We start from the raw sequence: 18,581 nt of genomic DNA on the forward strand, positions 1-18,581 counted from the left end.
TGATCCTGATAAAAAAAAATATACAACACTTACAGGGAAAACGCAACTTAAACCTTGCTCCCATCTGTAGCACTCCCCCCCCCCCCCCCCCCCCCCATATTTAGAAATAATTTCCTTCCCAGTTGAGTTTATCCAAATCTGGATAGCACCATATTTTATAACCAAAAAAATAAAGCTTGGTTATTTCTAAAATATTGTTTAAAGATGTTAGTTTTGTCCATTAGAAATGCAAAGGTGACTAACAATGGTCTCCGTTACGCTATGACCATCTCTTGAGAGGATTCAAGTAAAGTTGACAAATCAGGCAATGTCTGTTCTTCAAGATTTTCTCGATTTGCTTCATTCTGATAAAGGTAATATGCCTTAGTTACCACAGGCTTTATTTCTTCCGGTATCTTCAGCATTTGTGAAACATAGAGCTTAAACAGTTCTAATGGGGCAATATTCCTCAATACAGGAAAATTTAGGAATCTTAACTTATGGGCTCTCATAACTTTCAGTTTTTTCCAATCTTCTGTTCATTTCATGTTCACTCTGAATAATCGTAGTCTGGAAAACTGACATGGAAAAAGTACAAACTTCCATTCTTTCCATTTTTTGATTCTGTTGAGCTATTTCATAGGCATTTTGATTAACTTGGATTTTTAACGGCTATTACTTCTTTAGTAAGTCCCAGTATAGCTTTGTCAAGGGATTGACGCACTCCCCATAATTGTGGAAAGAGATTTCCACTGTAGGCTGTATTATAAATTTTAACTTGGGAGATTCCTGATCCTCATTTCCACCTCCTCCACCCAATGCTGCCCCAGCGCCGTTATCCAGGCCAGCCAAATCAAGCCTCGTGGCAAAGTCCAGTCCCTCTCCTCCATTCCCCTCCTCCCTCCGGGACTGTACATACCAGCGTGGAGCAGCAGACGAAAGTCCTTCAGTTGTACTCTGCCAAGCCGCTCCTGCCCCGTCCTGAGTTTCCTCCAGCAGGGTGGCGGCTTCCAACAGCCTCCGTATATCATCCCGGCCTGGAGGTGCTGGCCGGGGCTTAAAGATCCGGGCCAGCACCTCCAGGGGCTTAAAGATTTCAGTCAGAGAGGATGGCTCTTGCTCCATGGCCTGCCCCTCAGCGACCAAGTCACCCGGCGTTAGTGAAGAAACTTCCTATATGGGGCTGAGATATCTACACCCTGTACCCGTGGTTTTCTTTTAGTATGAAGCATGTTTGAAGTCCAATAAAGCAGGAAATCAGCTTCAGGTAATTAGAGGGGTTCAGTAAGTCGCTGCACATGTTTCTGGAATGGTCACAGCTGAGAGAGATTACTTTGGCGTTGCAGACTGCAGCAAGCAAACCAGGCCAATTAGATTCAGAACAATCAAACTGCAGCTCTGATGACCTAATGTGAACAAAGATCTTAGTTTCTACCTTTTTATAGGACATAAGTAATAGGTAACTGGCATCATAATGATTTGCTTGCATGACCCAAACCTCAAAAAGGAAAGTATTCATGGTTTTTGGCAGCTTAACAGCCTTTTCACGGCTGCTTTATGCCAAAAGGGACAAAAAAGGATGTGTGATTATAAAGAGGCTTGCAAAAGTATTTCTCCCCCTCCCCCCCCAAACCACTAAAAAGCCAGCAGATTTGCGTAGATTACAAATGACACTTGCACAGACTGTTCTAGACCAGTGGTTCTCAACCTTTTTTTGGCCGGGACACACCTGACAAATGGTTCTCAAATGCGTGACACACTGAACATGTGACCGTCACGGGGCTAAATGTAAATATACATTCTGCATCCTCAGGAACCCCCTCGACCCCCAACAATGGTTGCAGAGTAGAACTTAGGGCATTACCCGTGGAACTCACCAGACAAAAAAGATATTCTGGTTCTGATGACAACTCAGTAAAAGCAAAACAAACTCCCTTTACTGGCAGGCACAATACACCTCCTTATGAAAAGACAGTAATTTATCACTAATGCATATCCTCCTTACTGTAAACCATTGTGATGGTATTTAACTTCAATGACGGTATAGAAAAGTTTTTAAATAAAATAAAAAATAAATCCTATTGAGAAAACACAACAAATTTATTTATTTAAAAACTTTTCTATACCGTCGTTGAAGTTAAATACCATCACAACGGTTTACAGTAAGGCACATAAATTAGTTAAGTGTATTGAATCATATAATCTAAACAGGTGCCATGAAGGTTCGGTTACATAATTTTGTGATAAATACTATTTGGTGAATGTGATAAATCTTGTCCTTTTATACCTGCAGCATATTTAATAACAAGTATAATTTTAAAACTGAATCTTTCTTTTAGTAGTGAGATAAAATAAAAATATGCACATATTGGGTTAGGTGCTGTGCGTGGATGTTCTACTGCCCGCTCCCTACTCCTTTCCGTTTTCTATTCTCCTTCTCTTTGTGATAAGCTTGTTTAAAGAACCAGGTACATGCTAGTAATACCTCACCTCAGCAACGCACACAGAACTGACCTTCACCAAGTTCAGAAAGACCACAAATTATAAATATGGAGACAAAACTAGAATGGAAAACCAAAAAGCCACTATGCATGCAGTGCTAACCTGGAGAAATGAGAAGAGAAATATAGCACCTAACATAGTCCCAGGATCTGCAATAATGCACACAAACTAACCCGCACAAAGTTACACCTGTGTTATGGAACACTCTCAAACGGTAACAACCCTATCTATGAAAAGGCAACACTACAAATATTAAACCAAGCCCTAAACACCAATATACCTCCTATTAGGAAAACAGAATAAGCCAAGATGCTATAGATCCTACACAGAAATAATTGTAAAACTATACTAATAAATGTTACAAAACAGCTGATGAACAGAATAACATCCAACAATTAAATAATTAAAACTCATTAAAAAAAAGTTTGATATTTGAACAATTTTTAATTATTTCTAAACTGCAGACACATCACATAATACCCAATAATTAAAATGGCATTCTATCACACCCCACACAAAGCTGCCATTCAGGCACTCATTCTACCACACACAGCTGCCATTCACATACACCACAAGCAAGTTTCCTCTCTCACGTGGAGCCTCTTCTCATTGTTTGGCCCAATAAGCCTGACCTCCACTCTTCAGCCGCCGCCGACCTGGCCTCTGGCAACACACAGCGTCTCTCCGCTTTTCAGGCCTCGCAGGGTCTCTTCGCTCTTCAGCCGCTACCGGCCTGGCCTCCGGTGGCAGCACGCAGCATTACTCTGCTGTTAATTGCATCAGCCCACCGGGGAATGATCGATCCCCTGATAGACCTTTCCACTCCTGAGGAGAAGGGAAGCACAACTGGGGCAAGGGGGCACCGCAACAAACCTGCCGGTGCTTGGTGACACACCGGTTGAGAATCGCTGCTCTATGGAGCTATTGTTGCAGCAGGTGTCCTCTAAGCATATTGGAGCTCCTTTCTCCCACCTTCTTTGCTAAGAAAGTGATCAAGGGAACTGACACTCTCCTCTTCTGCATTAAGAAGGCTATCTAGAAGGTCTGGTAAGATCAAATGAAGCTGGTACTACTGAAAATGAGTGCAGCCTGTTTTTATAAAAGAAAAAAAAAGACGTTCCCATCCAGTATTTATGCTCCCACATGGAAGAATTTTCTTCAAAGTGGGACACGAGAATCAGATAAATGGGAGTTACCTTAGCTGTTAAGACCATAACTAGTGGAGGAAAGCAAAATGTTAAAAGATCCCATGTCAGAATGAAAGAGGCTCTGTGTTCCTTATTTTCTTCCCAGGCTGATTTGTTCAGTGGCTTGGGATTTCAAATATTCCTGTATTGGGTCTTGTGTCAATCGGTGAAGGCCATGGTGAACTTGAGGCTTCCAACATAAGAACCAGATGGATTTACAGTTTTCAAGGTGCGATCTCACCATGGAGCGATACAAAGGCATTAGGACATCCTCCGTTTTATTTGCCATTCCCTTCCTAATAATTCCTAACATTGTTTGTTTGCTTTCTTGATCACCACAGCACACTGAGCCGACTATTTCAATATATTATCCACTATGACGGCTAGATCTCTTTCCTGGGTGGCAACTCTTAAGATAGGACCTAACATATCGCAAGGGTTAGTTTTACCTATATGCATCACTTTGCATTGGTCGATGTTAAATTTCATTTGCCATTTGAAAGCCCAATTTCCAGTTTCTTAAGGTCCTCTTTCAATTCATCACAATCCGCTTGAGATTTAATGACACTACATAATTTTGTGTCATCCACAAATTTGATCACCTCACTCGTCGTACCCCTTTCCAGATCGTTTATAAATATATTTAAAAGCACCATCCAAGTACAGATCCCTGTTTTACCTTTTTCCACTGTGAAAATTGACCATTTAATAGAGATGTGAATCGGAACTGAAATCCGAACCGATTCTGGTTCAGATTCACATCTATAGAGATGTGAATCGGAACTGAAATCCGAACCGATTCTGGTTCCGATTCACATCTCTACCATTTAATCCTACTCTGTTTCCTGTCAATTAACCAGCTTGCAATTCACAAAAGCACATCACCTCCTATCCCATGACTTTTTAGTTTTCTTAGAAGCCTCTTATGTGGGATTTTGTCGAATATCTTCTGAAAATCCAAATACATCACATCTACCAGTTCACCTTTGTCCACATGATTATTCACCCCTTTAAAAAAAATGTAGATTTGTGAGGCAATATTTCCCTTGGGCAAATCCATATTGGCTGTGTCCCATCAAACCATTTCTATCTAAATGTTTTGTGATTTTATTTTTTTATAACAGTTTCCACAATTTTTCCCGGCACTGAAGTCTGGCTCACTGGTCTATAGTTTCCTGGATCACCCCTGGATTTGTTTTTAAATATAGGGGTTGCATTGGCCATCTTCCAATCTTCAGGTACATCAGATGATTTTAATGATAGGTTATAAATTAATAGAAATAGATCTGAAATTTCCTTTTTTTATTTAGTTCTTTCAGAACCCTGGGGTGTATACCATCCAGTCCAGGTGATTTACTATTTTTCAGTTTGTCAATTAGGCCTACCACATCTTCCAGGTTCACCGTGATGTGGTTCAGTTGATCTGAATCATCACCTTGCTGGTATGGGTGGATATTTAGATTATTGCAGAAGTTCATGGATAGAGACATGGGAAGGGGAGTCTGTGCTAGGTGTGACCTGAGTGGGGTATCTTGTATGTTCACCTGTCTGAGATTTATTTATTTATAAGCTTTTATATACCGAAGTATTGGCGGAGGCCTTCACTCCGGTTTACGTTTTTAACAACGCTATACATTGAATTCAGCGGAACAACTTTAACAGAATTACAATTATAATGAATATATACAGAAGATTTAGGGGAGCTACATAAACATGAATTAGCAAAAGATCTTGGGAACAATAATAATAACAGTAATTAACTGATACATTAGCAAGTGATAAGGATGTTAAGATGATCACGTAGTGTGTTGATTGGCGGGGTACTGGGTTGGAGGATATTCTAGGGGGGAAGAAAAAGTGGTTGGGTATGGGAGGGGGGTTAATGGATGGGGGGGGGGATTGTGGTAGGGAGGGCGGGTGGAAAAGTAGGGATGCAGGGGGTTGTCATTTTAGTTGGTTTAGCCTATCCCGTCTTTATATGCTTGCTTGAAAAGCCATGTTTTGAGCAGTTTTTTTGAACAGTTTGGTGGTGTTTTGAAGTCTGAGACTGGAAGGAAGAGTGTTCCAGAGGTGAGGTCCGGCTATCGAAAAGGATCTTTTTCTAGTGGTAGTTAACTTGGCTGTAGTGACTGGTGGGATTTCTAGTCGTGCTTTTTTGGCTGATCTTGTGGATGAGGAAGACAGCAAAAACTGTCCTGGATGCAGAGAGAGATTTTACAAGGTCACACTATACAGTTGGCAGCTGGGATCTATCCTTAACAGTAGTATGGCAGGAATAACTGAGCCAGCGGGTGGTTTTCTGAAGTCTCATTCTATGTTAATCTTAAAGTAGGCAATCATTGAGTTGAGGTTGCTGTGCCATTGATCCTGTATGTGGCCAGTTTCTCCCCGTTTGTTCCCACGGTGGCAGAATATCTTTCTTTAATCTTTGCTTCATGTCTGTTTGCTAAGCAGAGGAGATTCAAGGGAGTAGAAGACTCCTAGTTGTACAGCATGGGATTTGGCTTGTTTGCAGCATTTAAAGCAAACATTCCAGCAACATCTTCATAGTGTTTACATACACATCCGTAGGGTGCTATGCAGGCAGGGATGATCTATAGATATGAAAAGAGATCCTGGTTTACTTGGTGGTCTAGTGGAGTCCTGGATCCCCCAAGACGAAGATGGGAAAACAATGGATAGAAATAATATCCTATGTAAAATTGTTCTCAGTTTAAATAAATGAAGGTTTCAGAGAATATACAAGGGAGTCCTCAGATAGTGATCCCCCCCCCCCCCCTTTTACATGCCATGAGGAAAATGTTAGTCACGGAGAAAAGTTGGCCCTTTGGTTTGTCTAAAACCATTTAAGAAGAAGGTTCATAGAACAGTCAAGTTCTGGTCATGTGTGCACCTTCCTCTTTGTTGTTTAACTGTGAATTGTGTTCTATCTGCATTTACAAATATAGCTGCAGATGAAAAGGGGAAGCTTAAAATAACCAGTCTTAATTAACTATCGAGGAGCTATTGACTGCAGTATGGGGTTTCTAGCATGCTACACGATGAGCTTGGAAAGGAAGACATGGGGGTTAAATTAGCCAAGGACCGAGAATGAGCCAACCCTGGATTAAAACCTTAATTAATGGCTGCTTATTCAGGTTAGTCACAGAGCAGTCAGCTGGCACCATTGCTTAGAACTGCACATAGTGGGTTTTTTGGTGTTTTTTTTAACCCTTGGTGGGATGGTGGCTCTCCTAGTTCTGCCTTTGTGTTATAATCAGAGCCCCCTAATTTCTAGCAGCAGCTTGAGGGACGGCTTCTGTAGCTAGAGTAAGAAACTTCTGTGGTACAATTTTTTTTTCTAAAATCTGTGGCAATTATGCAGTACATTTGACATGCAATTTACATTACTTAAAATGCATAGAAATATATGTCCCTAAAATACAGAAGTATATATTCCAGCCTTTTGTGGGTCTAGATAACTTCTTTATTTTTTCCGTTTAGGTTGTCCATTTCAGTTCTTCTGCCTCTGGTTTTCTTTTTTTTTTTTGTCTCTCTCCTCCTCCTCTTACTCCATCCCTCCCAGAAAGTGCTTCCTCTCACCTCCCCACAACCCTGAACCAGACCTTTTTCTTCTACCCTCAGCAGTCTCCCAATATCTCTTCTTTGCTCCTCCCCAGTTCTTTCCTCCCACTTCTGCCTTGTGTGCTCCCAGCCCCCTCTCTAGCAATCTCTGCAGCTGTCTTGCACCCTACTCCCAGCACTGCCTACTTCTGCTAACGGGCCAATACAGTAAACCGAGCGGCCCGCTCTTCCAGCACGCGCACAGGCCACTCTCCTGTGCGTGCGATTCAGAAAGTCAATTTATTTAAATTAGGGCCCGTGGTGAAAAGAGGCATTAGGGACACTAGTGCGTCCCTAGCACCTCTTTTTTTTGACGGAAGCGGTGGCTGTCAGCGAGTTTGACAGCTGACGCTCAATTTTGCTGGCGTCTGTTCTCAAACCCGCTGACAGCCACGGGTTCGGAAACCGCACGCCGGCAAAATTGAGCATCCAGTTTTCAACCCATGAGCTGCGGGCCCATTTTAAATTTTTTATTTATTTTTTTAAACTTTGGGGGCCTCCGACTTAATATCGCCATGATATTAAGTCGCAGGTTGCACAGAAAAGCAGTTTTTACTGCTTTTCTGTGCACTTCCCTGGCGCCGGCAGAAATTAGCGCCTACCTTTGGGTAGGCGCTAATTTCTTAAAGTAAAATGTGCGGCTTGGCTGCACATTTTACTTACGGTATCGCGTGGGAATGACTAATAGGGCCATCAACATGCATTTGCATGTTGCGAGTGCTATTAGTCGCGGCGGGGGGGTTGGTAAAGCTAGCGCGTCAAACGTGCGTCCAAATGCCAGTTAACAGTGCGCTCCACCGGAGCGCGCTGTACTGTATCGGCCTGTTAGAGTCATGCAAGAACCTACAGCTGGAGGGAGGTGGCAGGCAAGGAAGAAGAGACAGGCCTAGGTGCAGTGAGCAGTACCAGCAACAAGAAGGGAGGAAGGAAGATGAGGGCTGAAGCAAACCCAGGTCATGGGAGTCCTAATGATGGCCTGGCCTGAAAATCTCCTGCAATTCTGGGGAATGGGGGGCAAATCCTGCAGTACATTCCTTGGTCCCGAAATAGAATATGAATAACTCCCCTGTAACCAGTCTTTGTTTGCAGAGTTATAATTTATGAATGTCACTTTGTAAACTGTTGTGATCTATGCATGGAACGGCAGTGTATAAAATGTCTAAATTAATAAATTTAAGAAAACTGGGGGCCTTGATTATAATGTTACTGTACTGAAGACTTTCCATTTAGAATAAAAACTTCAGAAAATGTATGGGTTTGGACCACAACATTAAGTTAAAAAAAAAAAAAAAAGTTTCCCCTTTTGTTTAAATTGAAGGGCTTTTTATTTATGTGTATTTATTTTTTTATTTTTTTACTTATTGTTGGGTTAGGAATTTTATTTCTTGTTACTGCAATAATGGGAAAAACATAAAACAGACCTGGGCTTCCTTGCACAAGCCACACTGACATAGATATTCATGAATACAATGTTTTTATTTGCTAAGATTTAAGCAAGCACAGATGGCCAACACTTCTGCCGTTCCTCACATATGTGCATTTAAGGTGGCCAGAAGCCCTGCTTTTATGCTTAAGCAAGAACAGGATGCACAAATTGCCCTGTTTTATAATCTGACTAGGCTGGGATAAAGAGATTCAGCTCAGTTTCATACATGACATACGTGAGCAGATCTAGGATTTTAAAGGGGGTGGTGCATCATCCCCTTACTCTTTCACCTACCCCCTCACCTCCGCGCCCCCCCCCCCCCCCCATGCGCACACTGCTCTTTCCTCCTGCCCCATCAGGTTTCTTGCCACACACCCCTCCCATTTCTCTGACTTGCCCTCCCATCTTAAGTTCCTTTATCTTTTTCATCCCCTTTTTTTTTGTAAGGTTTTTCTCCTCGGTAAGGTCCCCTTCGTCTCCCCCTGCCCTTAGATTCTGCTCTTCTTCTTCTCAGCCTCCTCCATCGCCCTCCTCTCTCTGGTACACAGGGGCATGGTGAGTGTTTGCTCCCTGTCCCCTCCGCTACTCTTTCCCCATTGTAATTGGGAAGCAAAGGGGGGGGAGGGCAGGTGAAGAAACTACAGAGACTGGGAGTCCACGCTACCAGGGAACAGGGGAAGTGGGCAAAGGTTGACACTTTAAATGTGGTAACATTTGGTACAGCTTTTAACATGGGAGTGACCTGTATTCTGATAATGTCAGATGCATCCCCCTATGTACCTGTCTGTCACTTCTGGGCCCTTGTGTTTTTGAGTCTGACTTAATCTTGGATATAATTATTTGCTATTTCAGCATGAAGAGACTCCCAACCACCCCCCCCCCCCCCCCCCGGCCCGCTTTTCTTTTTCACACAACGCACAATTAAACTCTGGAATTTGTTGCCAGAGGATGTGGTTAGTGCAGTTAGTGTAGCTGGGTTTAAAAAAGGTTTGGATAAGTTCTTGGAGAAGTTGACTTAGAAAATAGCCACTGCTATTACTGGCATCAGTAGAATGGGATGATCTTGGTGTTTGGGTACCTGTAGCCTGGATTGGCTTCTGTTGAAAACAGGATGCTGGGCTTGATGGACCCTTGGTCTGACCCAGTATGGCATGTTCTTAGGTTTTCCCCATGCAAAGGAGTCTAGGTCTGTTATTTTTGTACTGTTTGGGTATCATGGTATTTCTTCAGACCCAAGCACCTAACTCCTTGACTGTTATGAAGTTTTGGTACTTGCCGAAGTGCTGTCTACCTCCTGCCCATACACAGTGTGCCGCCGCACTTATGGTCCCTCTGCCTGCTGTTACATTAAAAGTAATATGCATTTTCATTTTCGGTACAGGTATTACTGTTGTATATTGCTTGGATTGTATTATTGTACCGTTATAATTCCTCTGCTTTAATAAAATTGTTTACAAACAAAAATAAAAGTAGCGATTCAGTCTTAAAGTAGTAGTACTCTTGACACATTCATTAGTTTAAAAAGGGCAGCAAAAATAACCTAAAGCATCAGTCTTCCCTTTGTGAACTATTACTGTTTGTATTTCATGGGGGGGTGGGGGCCGCAAAATATGCACTTTTTTTTTTTTAAACTCACACACACACGTCTACAGCCTTGCCACCTTACATCACACACTAACAAGTGGCCACGGTAGAAGGCTCAGAAAGACAAAAAGGAGGAAGGAGCCAGGAATAAGCACAGTAGATGGAGACAGGAAACAGACGGGCTGATATTTTGAGGAGAGGAAGTGATACAATGCTGCTGCTCCGCGAAGAATAAACAGGAGCCCTTTCAGCACTAGGTCTGGCTCTTAGTGAGCACCCCTCATCCCTCACACATACACATTTAATGTTGAGCTTGGAACTGAGTCTGTCTCTCTGTATTACTTTGACAGGAATGCTGCAGAACGGAAAGAAGTTTGATTCGTCTCGAGACAGGAATAAGTCTTTCAGGTTCAAGATTGGCAAGCAAGAAGTCATTAAAGGCTGGGATGAAGGAGTTGCCCAGGTATGGCACGCTGCTGCTGACTGGCAGGCAGGCAGGCAGGCAGAGGCCTGTGGACTGCATGAGGCCAACCCCCACTGCAAAGCCCAACACGCACTGCCTCAGAATGGCTCATCTTCCCTACTGTGATGAGAGAGAGGGAAGTTCCTTACCTCTGGGGGCTGGACTTAAACCAGATGGAAAGAGTCAAAACGCCGCACCTCCATGTCCCTGAAATGAAATCCCTTAGCCAATAAAATGTAACGAAACGTATTACCTAATATACCTCAATTCGAGTAAATCTCAGTGGTGTACAATTAAAATTTACATTTAAATCCATACAATATATATTTATAATTTTGTATTATAAAATAAACCATAAAAATACAGCAACTAAATATAAAATCCCACATAAAATATATAAACAAAACAAAACCCTCAAAAGCCTAATGATGAGCTGCTTTTTTCCATTAAAAGCTTGGCTAAACAACCACATATTTTAACCCTTTACAAAATTCCTGAAGATTAATCTCTAGACATAGTTCCAGAGAAATAGTATTCCAAAAAAAGGGGAGATGGATTCCTAAAAGCAGATTGACGGATACCCTCCAATCTTAATTTAAAAGATGACAAAATGTCCAACAGCTTGAGCTGAGATGAATGTAAATCCTGGTTGGATTATATGTAATTAATATATGAGCCAAATAACCAGGACAACCACTATGTAAATATTTAAACATAGTCAATAAAAAATACATTTGATCCTGAATGCTACTGGCAACCAGTGCAGTTTCTCCTGGATTGGAGTGACATGGTCAAATTTTTCAGCATTATATAACAGCTTGGCTGCTGTTATGTTGTAGTAACTGGATTCTTTTTATAGATGCAAGGCAAAGAAAGTGCTTTTCAGGAAAAATGTGCATGCCATTAAAGGAAAAATGTGCATGCCAATAAAATCTAGTTAAAAAAAAAAATAGCACAGTGATCTGCTAGAAATATTTTGCAATAAGAGAAAGTGGCTCATGCATGTTTGCCAACGAGGTTTTTTATTTAGAGCTCTATCAAGTTCAGGAATCATGTGGGCTGTCTAAAAACAGACAAGAAGACACTGGGGCTCTTTATCCATTGGCATGCAGCACATCCCAAAGGCTTGGAATAGCCAACAAAAATTGCGTTTGTTTCCTATTGGCATGCCAGTCTGTCAGGGAGCCAGCACTGTCCTCCTGCGACCTGCAACTCCTCGGAATTAAATGGGGGCAGTGTGCTCACGGGTTCAAGTAGTGGACAAATCCTGTGATCCCTGCCCACAACTGTACAAGCACTGAGCACACACGGTGAAAGGAATAAAATGGGCCATTGCTCCCTGCCCCATTCATTCTCATTTTAAAGAGAAACGACCTGCATGCGAAAGGGAGAAGTCTGTCTCTCTCTCTTTAAGGGAAAAAAAAAAATCTTTGTCCAAAAATATACTTGGCTCAATAAAACACGTTAACTGGACTTTTTCAGAATGCAGTGGAAGAACATTACCCCTCAAAAGTGGCAGCGTGCCCTGCAGGGCACAGTAATCTTTCTGACGTGGTGCACTGTGCTGTACCGTATAGACTCGTGTATAAGTTGGAAAATTGTACCCCAAAATCGGTCCTTAAAATTGCAGTCTTATCAATGCGTCAATCCACCTAATGCCGGTACCGTAATTCAAGATGGATGAGTGAATCGTTCGTATGCTCTTCCTCCCGATTCCTTAACTCGCCCGCTACTGTGAGGACGACTGCACTTGCCAGGCATGTCTTACCCCCCGCTCCCCCCAAATCAGGGTCTGATTGGCGCATTTAGAACCATATGGTTCAAAGCATAACACTGGGACCCCGCAGGGGAGGCGGGAGGACATGCCTAAGCAAGTTTGTCATCCTCCTAGCAGCAGCAAGTGTTCGAGTTAAGGGATCCGGAGGAATTTTGGGGAGAGAAGCTGTCCTTCTGTTACACTGGGACACCGTGGGGGAGGAGGAAGGATGTTTCTGAGCAAATGCAAGTGCCGTCATAGTTCAGATAGCAGCAGATGAGTTAAGGAATCGGGAGGGGAAGGATTCAAACAGGAGGGGCAGCCATGGAGGAGGAAGGGAAGGATTCTGACAGCAGGGGGCAGCCATTAGAACAATGACATCTTACCCTAAGAAAAATAGATCATCTTACAGGGTATTCCTGAAACTGAAGGTTATAGAAAGTGCAAAGGAGGCCAATAATTGTGTAGCTGCAAGAGAATTTGACATTAGTGAAAAACTCATCAGATTGGAGAAGAAAAAATGGAAAAAAAGCTGCTAGAAATGCCAAAGTCAAAGAAAGCCTTACATTTCAAAATTGCGCCTTTTGAAGGAATGGAAAAGGATTTGAATGACTGGGTAATAGAATGGCTACATTGTAACTCGCTTGAGCATTAGGATTTGTGCCCTTCAAATGGCAAAAGAAGAAAAATATTCAGTGACCGAAGATCTGAAAGAATTCACAGCATTGTCTGGTTGGTATTCGCGGTTCGTGAACTGATATGGATTGTGCCTTCGGTGCACAAAGATTTCACAGAAGCTGCCTAAAGGGCTTGATGAAAAGATCTGTTCGTTCCATGAATTCATTATTCGGCAGAGAATAAAGAATCATTCAGATATGAATAACATTGATAATATGGATGAAACGCCGATGACATTTGATATGCCTGGTTGGTGAGAAGACCATACTTGTAAAAACAACTGGTCGTGAAAAGAGCCATTTCACGGTGGTCCTGTCTCTTGCCTGGCGATGGCATAAAATTGTGTCTGGTGGTAATATTCAAGAGGAAAACAATGCTAAAGAATCTAAAATGAGGAGGGAACGAAATGGTGGCTGTGCGACGTGAGGGGTAGGCAACCAGGCGCGGGGCTAAGAAAACGACCGTCACTATTGATGCGGGATATGTTCCACGCACACATAGCAGAGGATGTGAAGGACGATGCAATGAAAATGGTGATCACATCAGCATTCCAGGATGCTGATGTGATCTGGCATCCATGCTCCAGCTGTTAGATATCTGTCTCAACAAGCCTTTCAAGGACCAATTGCAGCATTTGTGGCAACAATGAATGTGTTCTGCTCAAGCAAAGTTAACAAAGGGAGAAAACCTGACAAAATCATATATTTGATTTGATCGCAAAATGGATAAAGATGCCTGGGAGTCAGTTCCACCAGAAATGGTCAAGAAGTCATTCTAAAATGCGACATTAGCAATGCTATGGATGGATCAGAAGATGTCTCCGTCTATTAAAAAAAATAAAAAATAAAATAGACTAATCAGCATCGGATGATGATTCAACAGATGGAGACAGTGAAGACAACATTTTACACTGATGGCATCACCAAAGAACAGTTCCATGATTTGTTCGGACATTCAGACGACAAAGAATCAGACTTGGAAGGATTTGAATAAGAGAAGTATTCAAACCACAGGGACAGCCGTGGGGGAGGGAGGCAGGATTCATACAGCAGGGACATTTTCTTAAGTTGTTAAACAATGTTTCTTATGAGATACTTTTATTCCGCTTTTAGAAAATAACTTAAGAAAATCACTTTTATTTATCGGTTTGTTTCTTAGTTTGATTTCACCATTTCATAAGTCCCCTGGGTTTTAACCTCGACTTATACATGAGTGACAGATAAATCTTGCTTTTGGGGCCCAAAATATACCCTCGACTTATGCATGAGATAGACTTAAACACTTGTGTATATGGTAATTTTTTCGCTCTCTGCCTCCAGTCCATATATATTGTACATTTTCTGTCTCTTCCTACATACTACTCACAGATTATAAAAGACTATGGACTGGAGGCAGAGAGCGAAAATATATATATAGAGAGAGAGAGCGCGATGTCTGACTGTTCTGTTACTGTTTCACAAAAATGAGGCAAGTTTTTTTGGGCTGGTTTTTTCTTCACCTCCCCAGTTGCCAGTGTCACTTCCAATTTCCCAGTACTAGCGAGTCAAATCTTGTTACTGTGGATAAGCATTCATCCCCAGAGCCACAGAACATACTTTTCCCAATCCCATCCCCCATCATAGGCAGTACAGGGGGCAGACTGACAGTGATCTGGGCCCCCGGGCAGTAAGTGTCATTGGCCCCTAACCACCCAACTGAGGATAGGGGACAGTGCTGTGGGCCTTCGGGCACTGCCACCCTATTGCGCGAGGAGTCGGTCCATCCCTGGGGCACGACGAGAACATGGCACTTGTGAACACTGCAGCTCCTTCTCCTATGCCAGCAGGCTTGTCTTCTCTAAACAGGTAGCTGTGGGAAAGGGGAAAAGCTGCTGGCTTCACAAGCAAATGCGGTGTGTCTCCGTGCTCAGGGTGAGCCCCTGCCTACTGGAACTGCTGCCTCTCCAGGTCCCACCACAGGCTTGGTCTCTTATTCCCCTTCCAAGAGCGCTGAAGGAGAAAGAAATGAGGATGCGGGAGCTTAAGGGGCAAGAGGAGAGAAGACCCTGAAAGGTGGTAGGGAGGGGAAAGCGAAACCATGAAAGGAATGGGAGGAGAGACTGGGAACGGGAAAGGGAGAAGAAGGTGGGGAAATAGAGGAGAGGATGGATGGAGAGAGGAAGGTTGGAAGGGGGGTAGGGAACAGAAGGGAAATAAAACTAAATGGGGGTAGTTAGGAAGAAGAATGATTGAAAGATTTGAGGTAGAAGCAGAGGAATTAGAGGTGTGATAAGAGGATGAAAGTGGTGAGAAACTGGAGGGCTAGAAAGGGTGAGGTGTTCTCCCACATCATCCTCAAGCCCCAGCTAATGGGATGAAGGGAGAGGGGGAACAAAAGACCTGGAGGAAGGGGGTGAAACCCAGGATGTGGAGAGGAGAAGAAAGGGAGACAAGAAGGGAAGAAAGATCAAGGAGCAAGAGAAACATGGAGGTGGCTTGGGAAAGAGATGACAGTAAAAGGACAAAAATGCTATCTTTTTAGGGAAAAACAGAGGAGGCAAGGGGGGAGAGGTCTGATTGGGTGAAGTTAGAAGAATGGCTACACAATTTTGCTTCACTGCTGTTACACCATTCTTATGTCAGCGAGTGCAGTGCAAAGAAATTTTGACATGAAATATTCCCTGTAGATAGCGAGAGGTTTTTAGAAGCAGTCTGCCATTGTTTGAATGAACTCTGCAGTATTTTGCTGGCTCAGTTGGGATTCCCCTGTGACTTGGGGGACTGGAAAAGGGCTGCTGTGCCATGCAGCATTAGAAGTGGCAATTGCTTTAAAAAAAAAAAAAAAAAAAGCGAGAAGCAGATCTCGCCTATTCAGTGCCACCTCCAGCTGCTGGAACTGCTTTCATTGACGTGCAAACCGCACACCGATTTAGAAAGGGGATCGGTTGTAATCTTTTTACGTGTCCTGCCTCCCCCTTTTCCACTCACCCTGGCACGGCCGGCGAGTTCACAGGAATAGCGAGCCAAGGCTGCATGTTTTTAGTTTGAAAGAAGAAAAAAAAAACCCACTTTAAATCAACACACATGCCTGTGACTCAAGGAGCAAGAGAACATTATTGACCTGTTCTGTTCCTCTGAAGCGCTAGATCAATTCCATGGCGCGATTACCTTGGATCTGTGTGGGTTCTGGATATGCCACAATCAGTCGCTCTTGAGAGATCTGGCTTGCTTATTCTGGAAATGGTTAGGCCTACTACAGCACAATTGCCAGGGCGGACTGAGGTAGTGACGTGCACTGCTGGGAGACAAACGGTCAGCAGCAGCTATTCTGGGAATCTGTTCCAGCTGCACTGCATTGCATTGTCTTACAGAGGGCAAAAAAAAAGTACAGTCATGGTGTGCCTTGCCAATTCATGTCTAGTACTACCACAGATCTTTCTGGAATACCTATCAAAAGCAGATATAAAACAGTAGGGGGTTGGGATGGGGTAGGGTGGATTTGAAACAGGCTTCATCTATATCTTCAATTTCCGCCTCTAGTCAAAAACAGGAGGTTGCCATATAATATGAAAAGAAAATCTGTGAAAGTGATGTACAAGCCTAGGAATTTGGATAAAACTAAATCCATCTCTTCTTGTCTGTTTTCTGTTTTCTTCTCTTCACTGCCACTGCTCCAGATGAGTTTGGGACAGAGAGTGAAGCTGACCTGTACACCCGACATGGCGTATGGGCCCACAGGCCACCCAGGGGTCATACCTCCCAACGCGACCCTCATCTTTGATGTGGAGCTGCTCAGGATAGAGTAAACCCAAGCGGGGGTGGACAGGGAGGGAGCCCGGCGCTCCACGATCATCCATCTCCGTTCCTTAAACTCCAGAATAAACCTAAACAATTTACCCTTCCTGGCTGCTGCTTTTGTGCTAAAAATGCCCTCCGTTGGGGGAGGGTGGGTTTTTGGTTTGTTTTTGTGTTTCTTACAAAGCTTTTTGGTTTTCTCTATTTTTTTTGTTTTGCATTGGAAGAAAATTTTATCTTGATTGAAACACCGTTTGCAAGTTGTACATTTTTATTTAATTTGCATGGGGATGACCTACACACACACACACGCAATCTTAAAAGTTTCCTTCTCAAAAACCACTGCCTTACTTGTACACACAAACCAAGAAAAGGGTGCTCACGATTAATCTGTGCAGCTTGCACATGAATGGGCATTAACAAAACCGAGTTACCTGCGCTGCTGCTGCTGCTTTCCCCGCCAGACGCTCTCCTGCTTGTCGCTGTTTTAAACAAATGTCTTGTATGGAAATAATATATGAAAAATAAAAAGCTCACTACTTCACAGTTCTCTAGCTCCTGGTCTTCTTGTAATCGATGTGATTTTGTTACTTTTTTTTTTTTCATTTTCTCCCCCTTGTATAGCATAACCTGGCTTTCCCATCACCAGTTCTTGGTACCTTCAAACTTACCAAGAACGATCACCTGAAAAGAGAATGAGAAGTGCGCTGCGGGATGGTGGTTGTATCCTTCGCCATCCTGGTGTTTGCTTAGCTACTCGAAGGCATCGCTAACATCTGCATTCTAGGGGTAGGGATGACACGGAGCCGGATTGTCTCGGGCTTAGCCACACGAGAAAAGAAAGATGGAAAGTTTGTCTATCAGCGCCTCCTTTTAATGACCACTAAGTTCTATAATTTGTACTTACAGCAACTGTGCTGCCTACATGCTCCGAGCCAACATGAAGCCTGCCTTTGTTCCTCTATTTCTTTCATATTAATGACATGTTTTGAACCAGGGGGTCTCTGTTTAATTTCATGTTCTTTTGGGCATAAAAAGTGTGCATCATGTAGTACCAGGGCTGGTGCTTCCATTAGGCAAACAAGGCAGTCGCCTAGAGTGGCAAAGGTTTGGGGGTGGCAAAGTCCAGCTAGCAGGACACCCAGAGGGGTTCTGTGCCAGAGCCAATACTGCCAAAGAAGGGAGTGCTGTGCTGTGGTTGCTGCTGCCGGTCAGAGGGAGCACTCTGCGGGAGCTGCTATCAGTAGATAAGTTGGAGGAGGAGGAGGAGTGACTGCAGCTTTGCCTAGGTCACCAAAATACTCTAGCACCGGCCCTGTGTAGTACAAGCAGTGGGCACAGCTCTGTGTCTAGAAATCTCCTCCTCAAGCTCATTCTTCAGAATTTGGAGATGGTATTCGAATGGTTTCCCGGCAGGGGGGGGCATTCTCATCCAGAACGGTAAAAGTTGTTAGGGAAACAGCATGCACTTACTACAGTGGTAATGCAACAAAAAAAATGGAAGGAAGAGAAACTGCTAGAACTGTATTTTGTTGAGATTGTCCGCCAGCCATGTGTAACCCGGAAGACTTGCAACGTCTCAGGACAGTTGCGCTAAAAGGTTTCACGTAACATTTCAGCAAGCATGGAA

General features: G+C 43.2%; 1 protein-coding gene across 3 annotated transcripts in view; it reads left to right on the forward strand.

Annotated features, from left to right (window-relative positions):
• Positions 1-17,500, forward strand: part of FKBP1B (FKBP prolyl isomerase 1B) — a 142,178-nt gene extending 124,678 nt beyond the window's left edge. For all 3 annotated transcript variants that reach the window (XM_029596018.1, XM_029596020.1, XM_029596017.1), the window contains exons 3-4: positions 10,632-10,744; positions 16,834-17,500. In XM_029596018.1, coding sequence (XP_029451878.1) covers positions 10,632-10,744; positions 16,834-16,962 — 242 coding nt within the window. In that variant the 3' untranslated portion in view covers positions 16,963-17,500. The remainder of the gene's footprint in view (positions 1-10,631; positions 10,745-16,833) is intronic.
• Positions 17,501-18,581: the final 1,081 nt, after the last annotated feature.

The sequence above is a fragment of the Rhinatrema bivittatum genome, chromosome 3 (assembly GCF_901001135.1).
Source record: "Rhinatrema bivittatum chromosome 3, aRhiBiv1.1, whole genome shotgun sequence".
In the NCBI taxonomy this organism is placed as follows: domain Eukaryota; kingdom Metazoa; phylum Chordata; class Amphibia; order Gymnophiona; family Rhinatrematidae; genus Rhinatrema; species Rhinatrema bivittatum.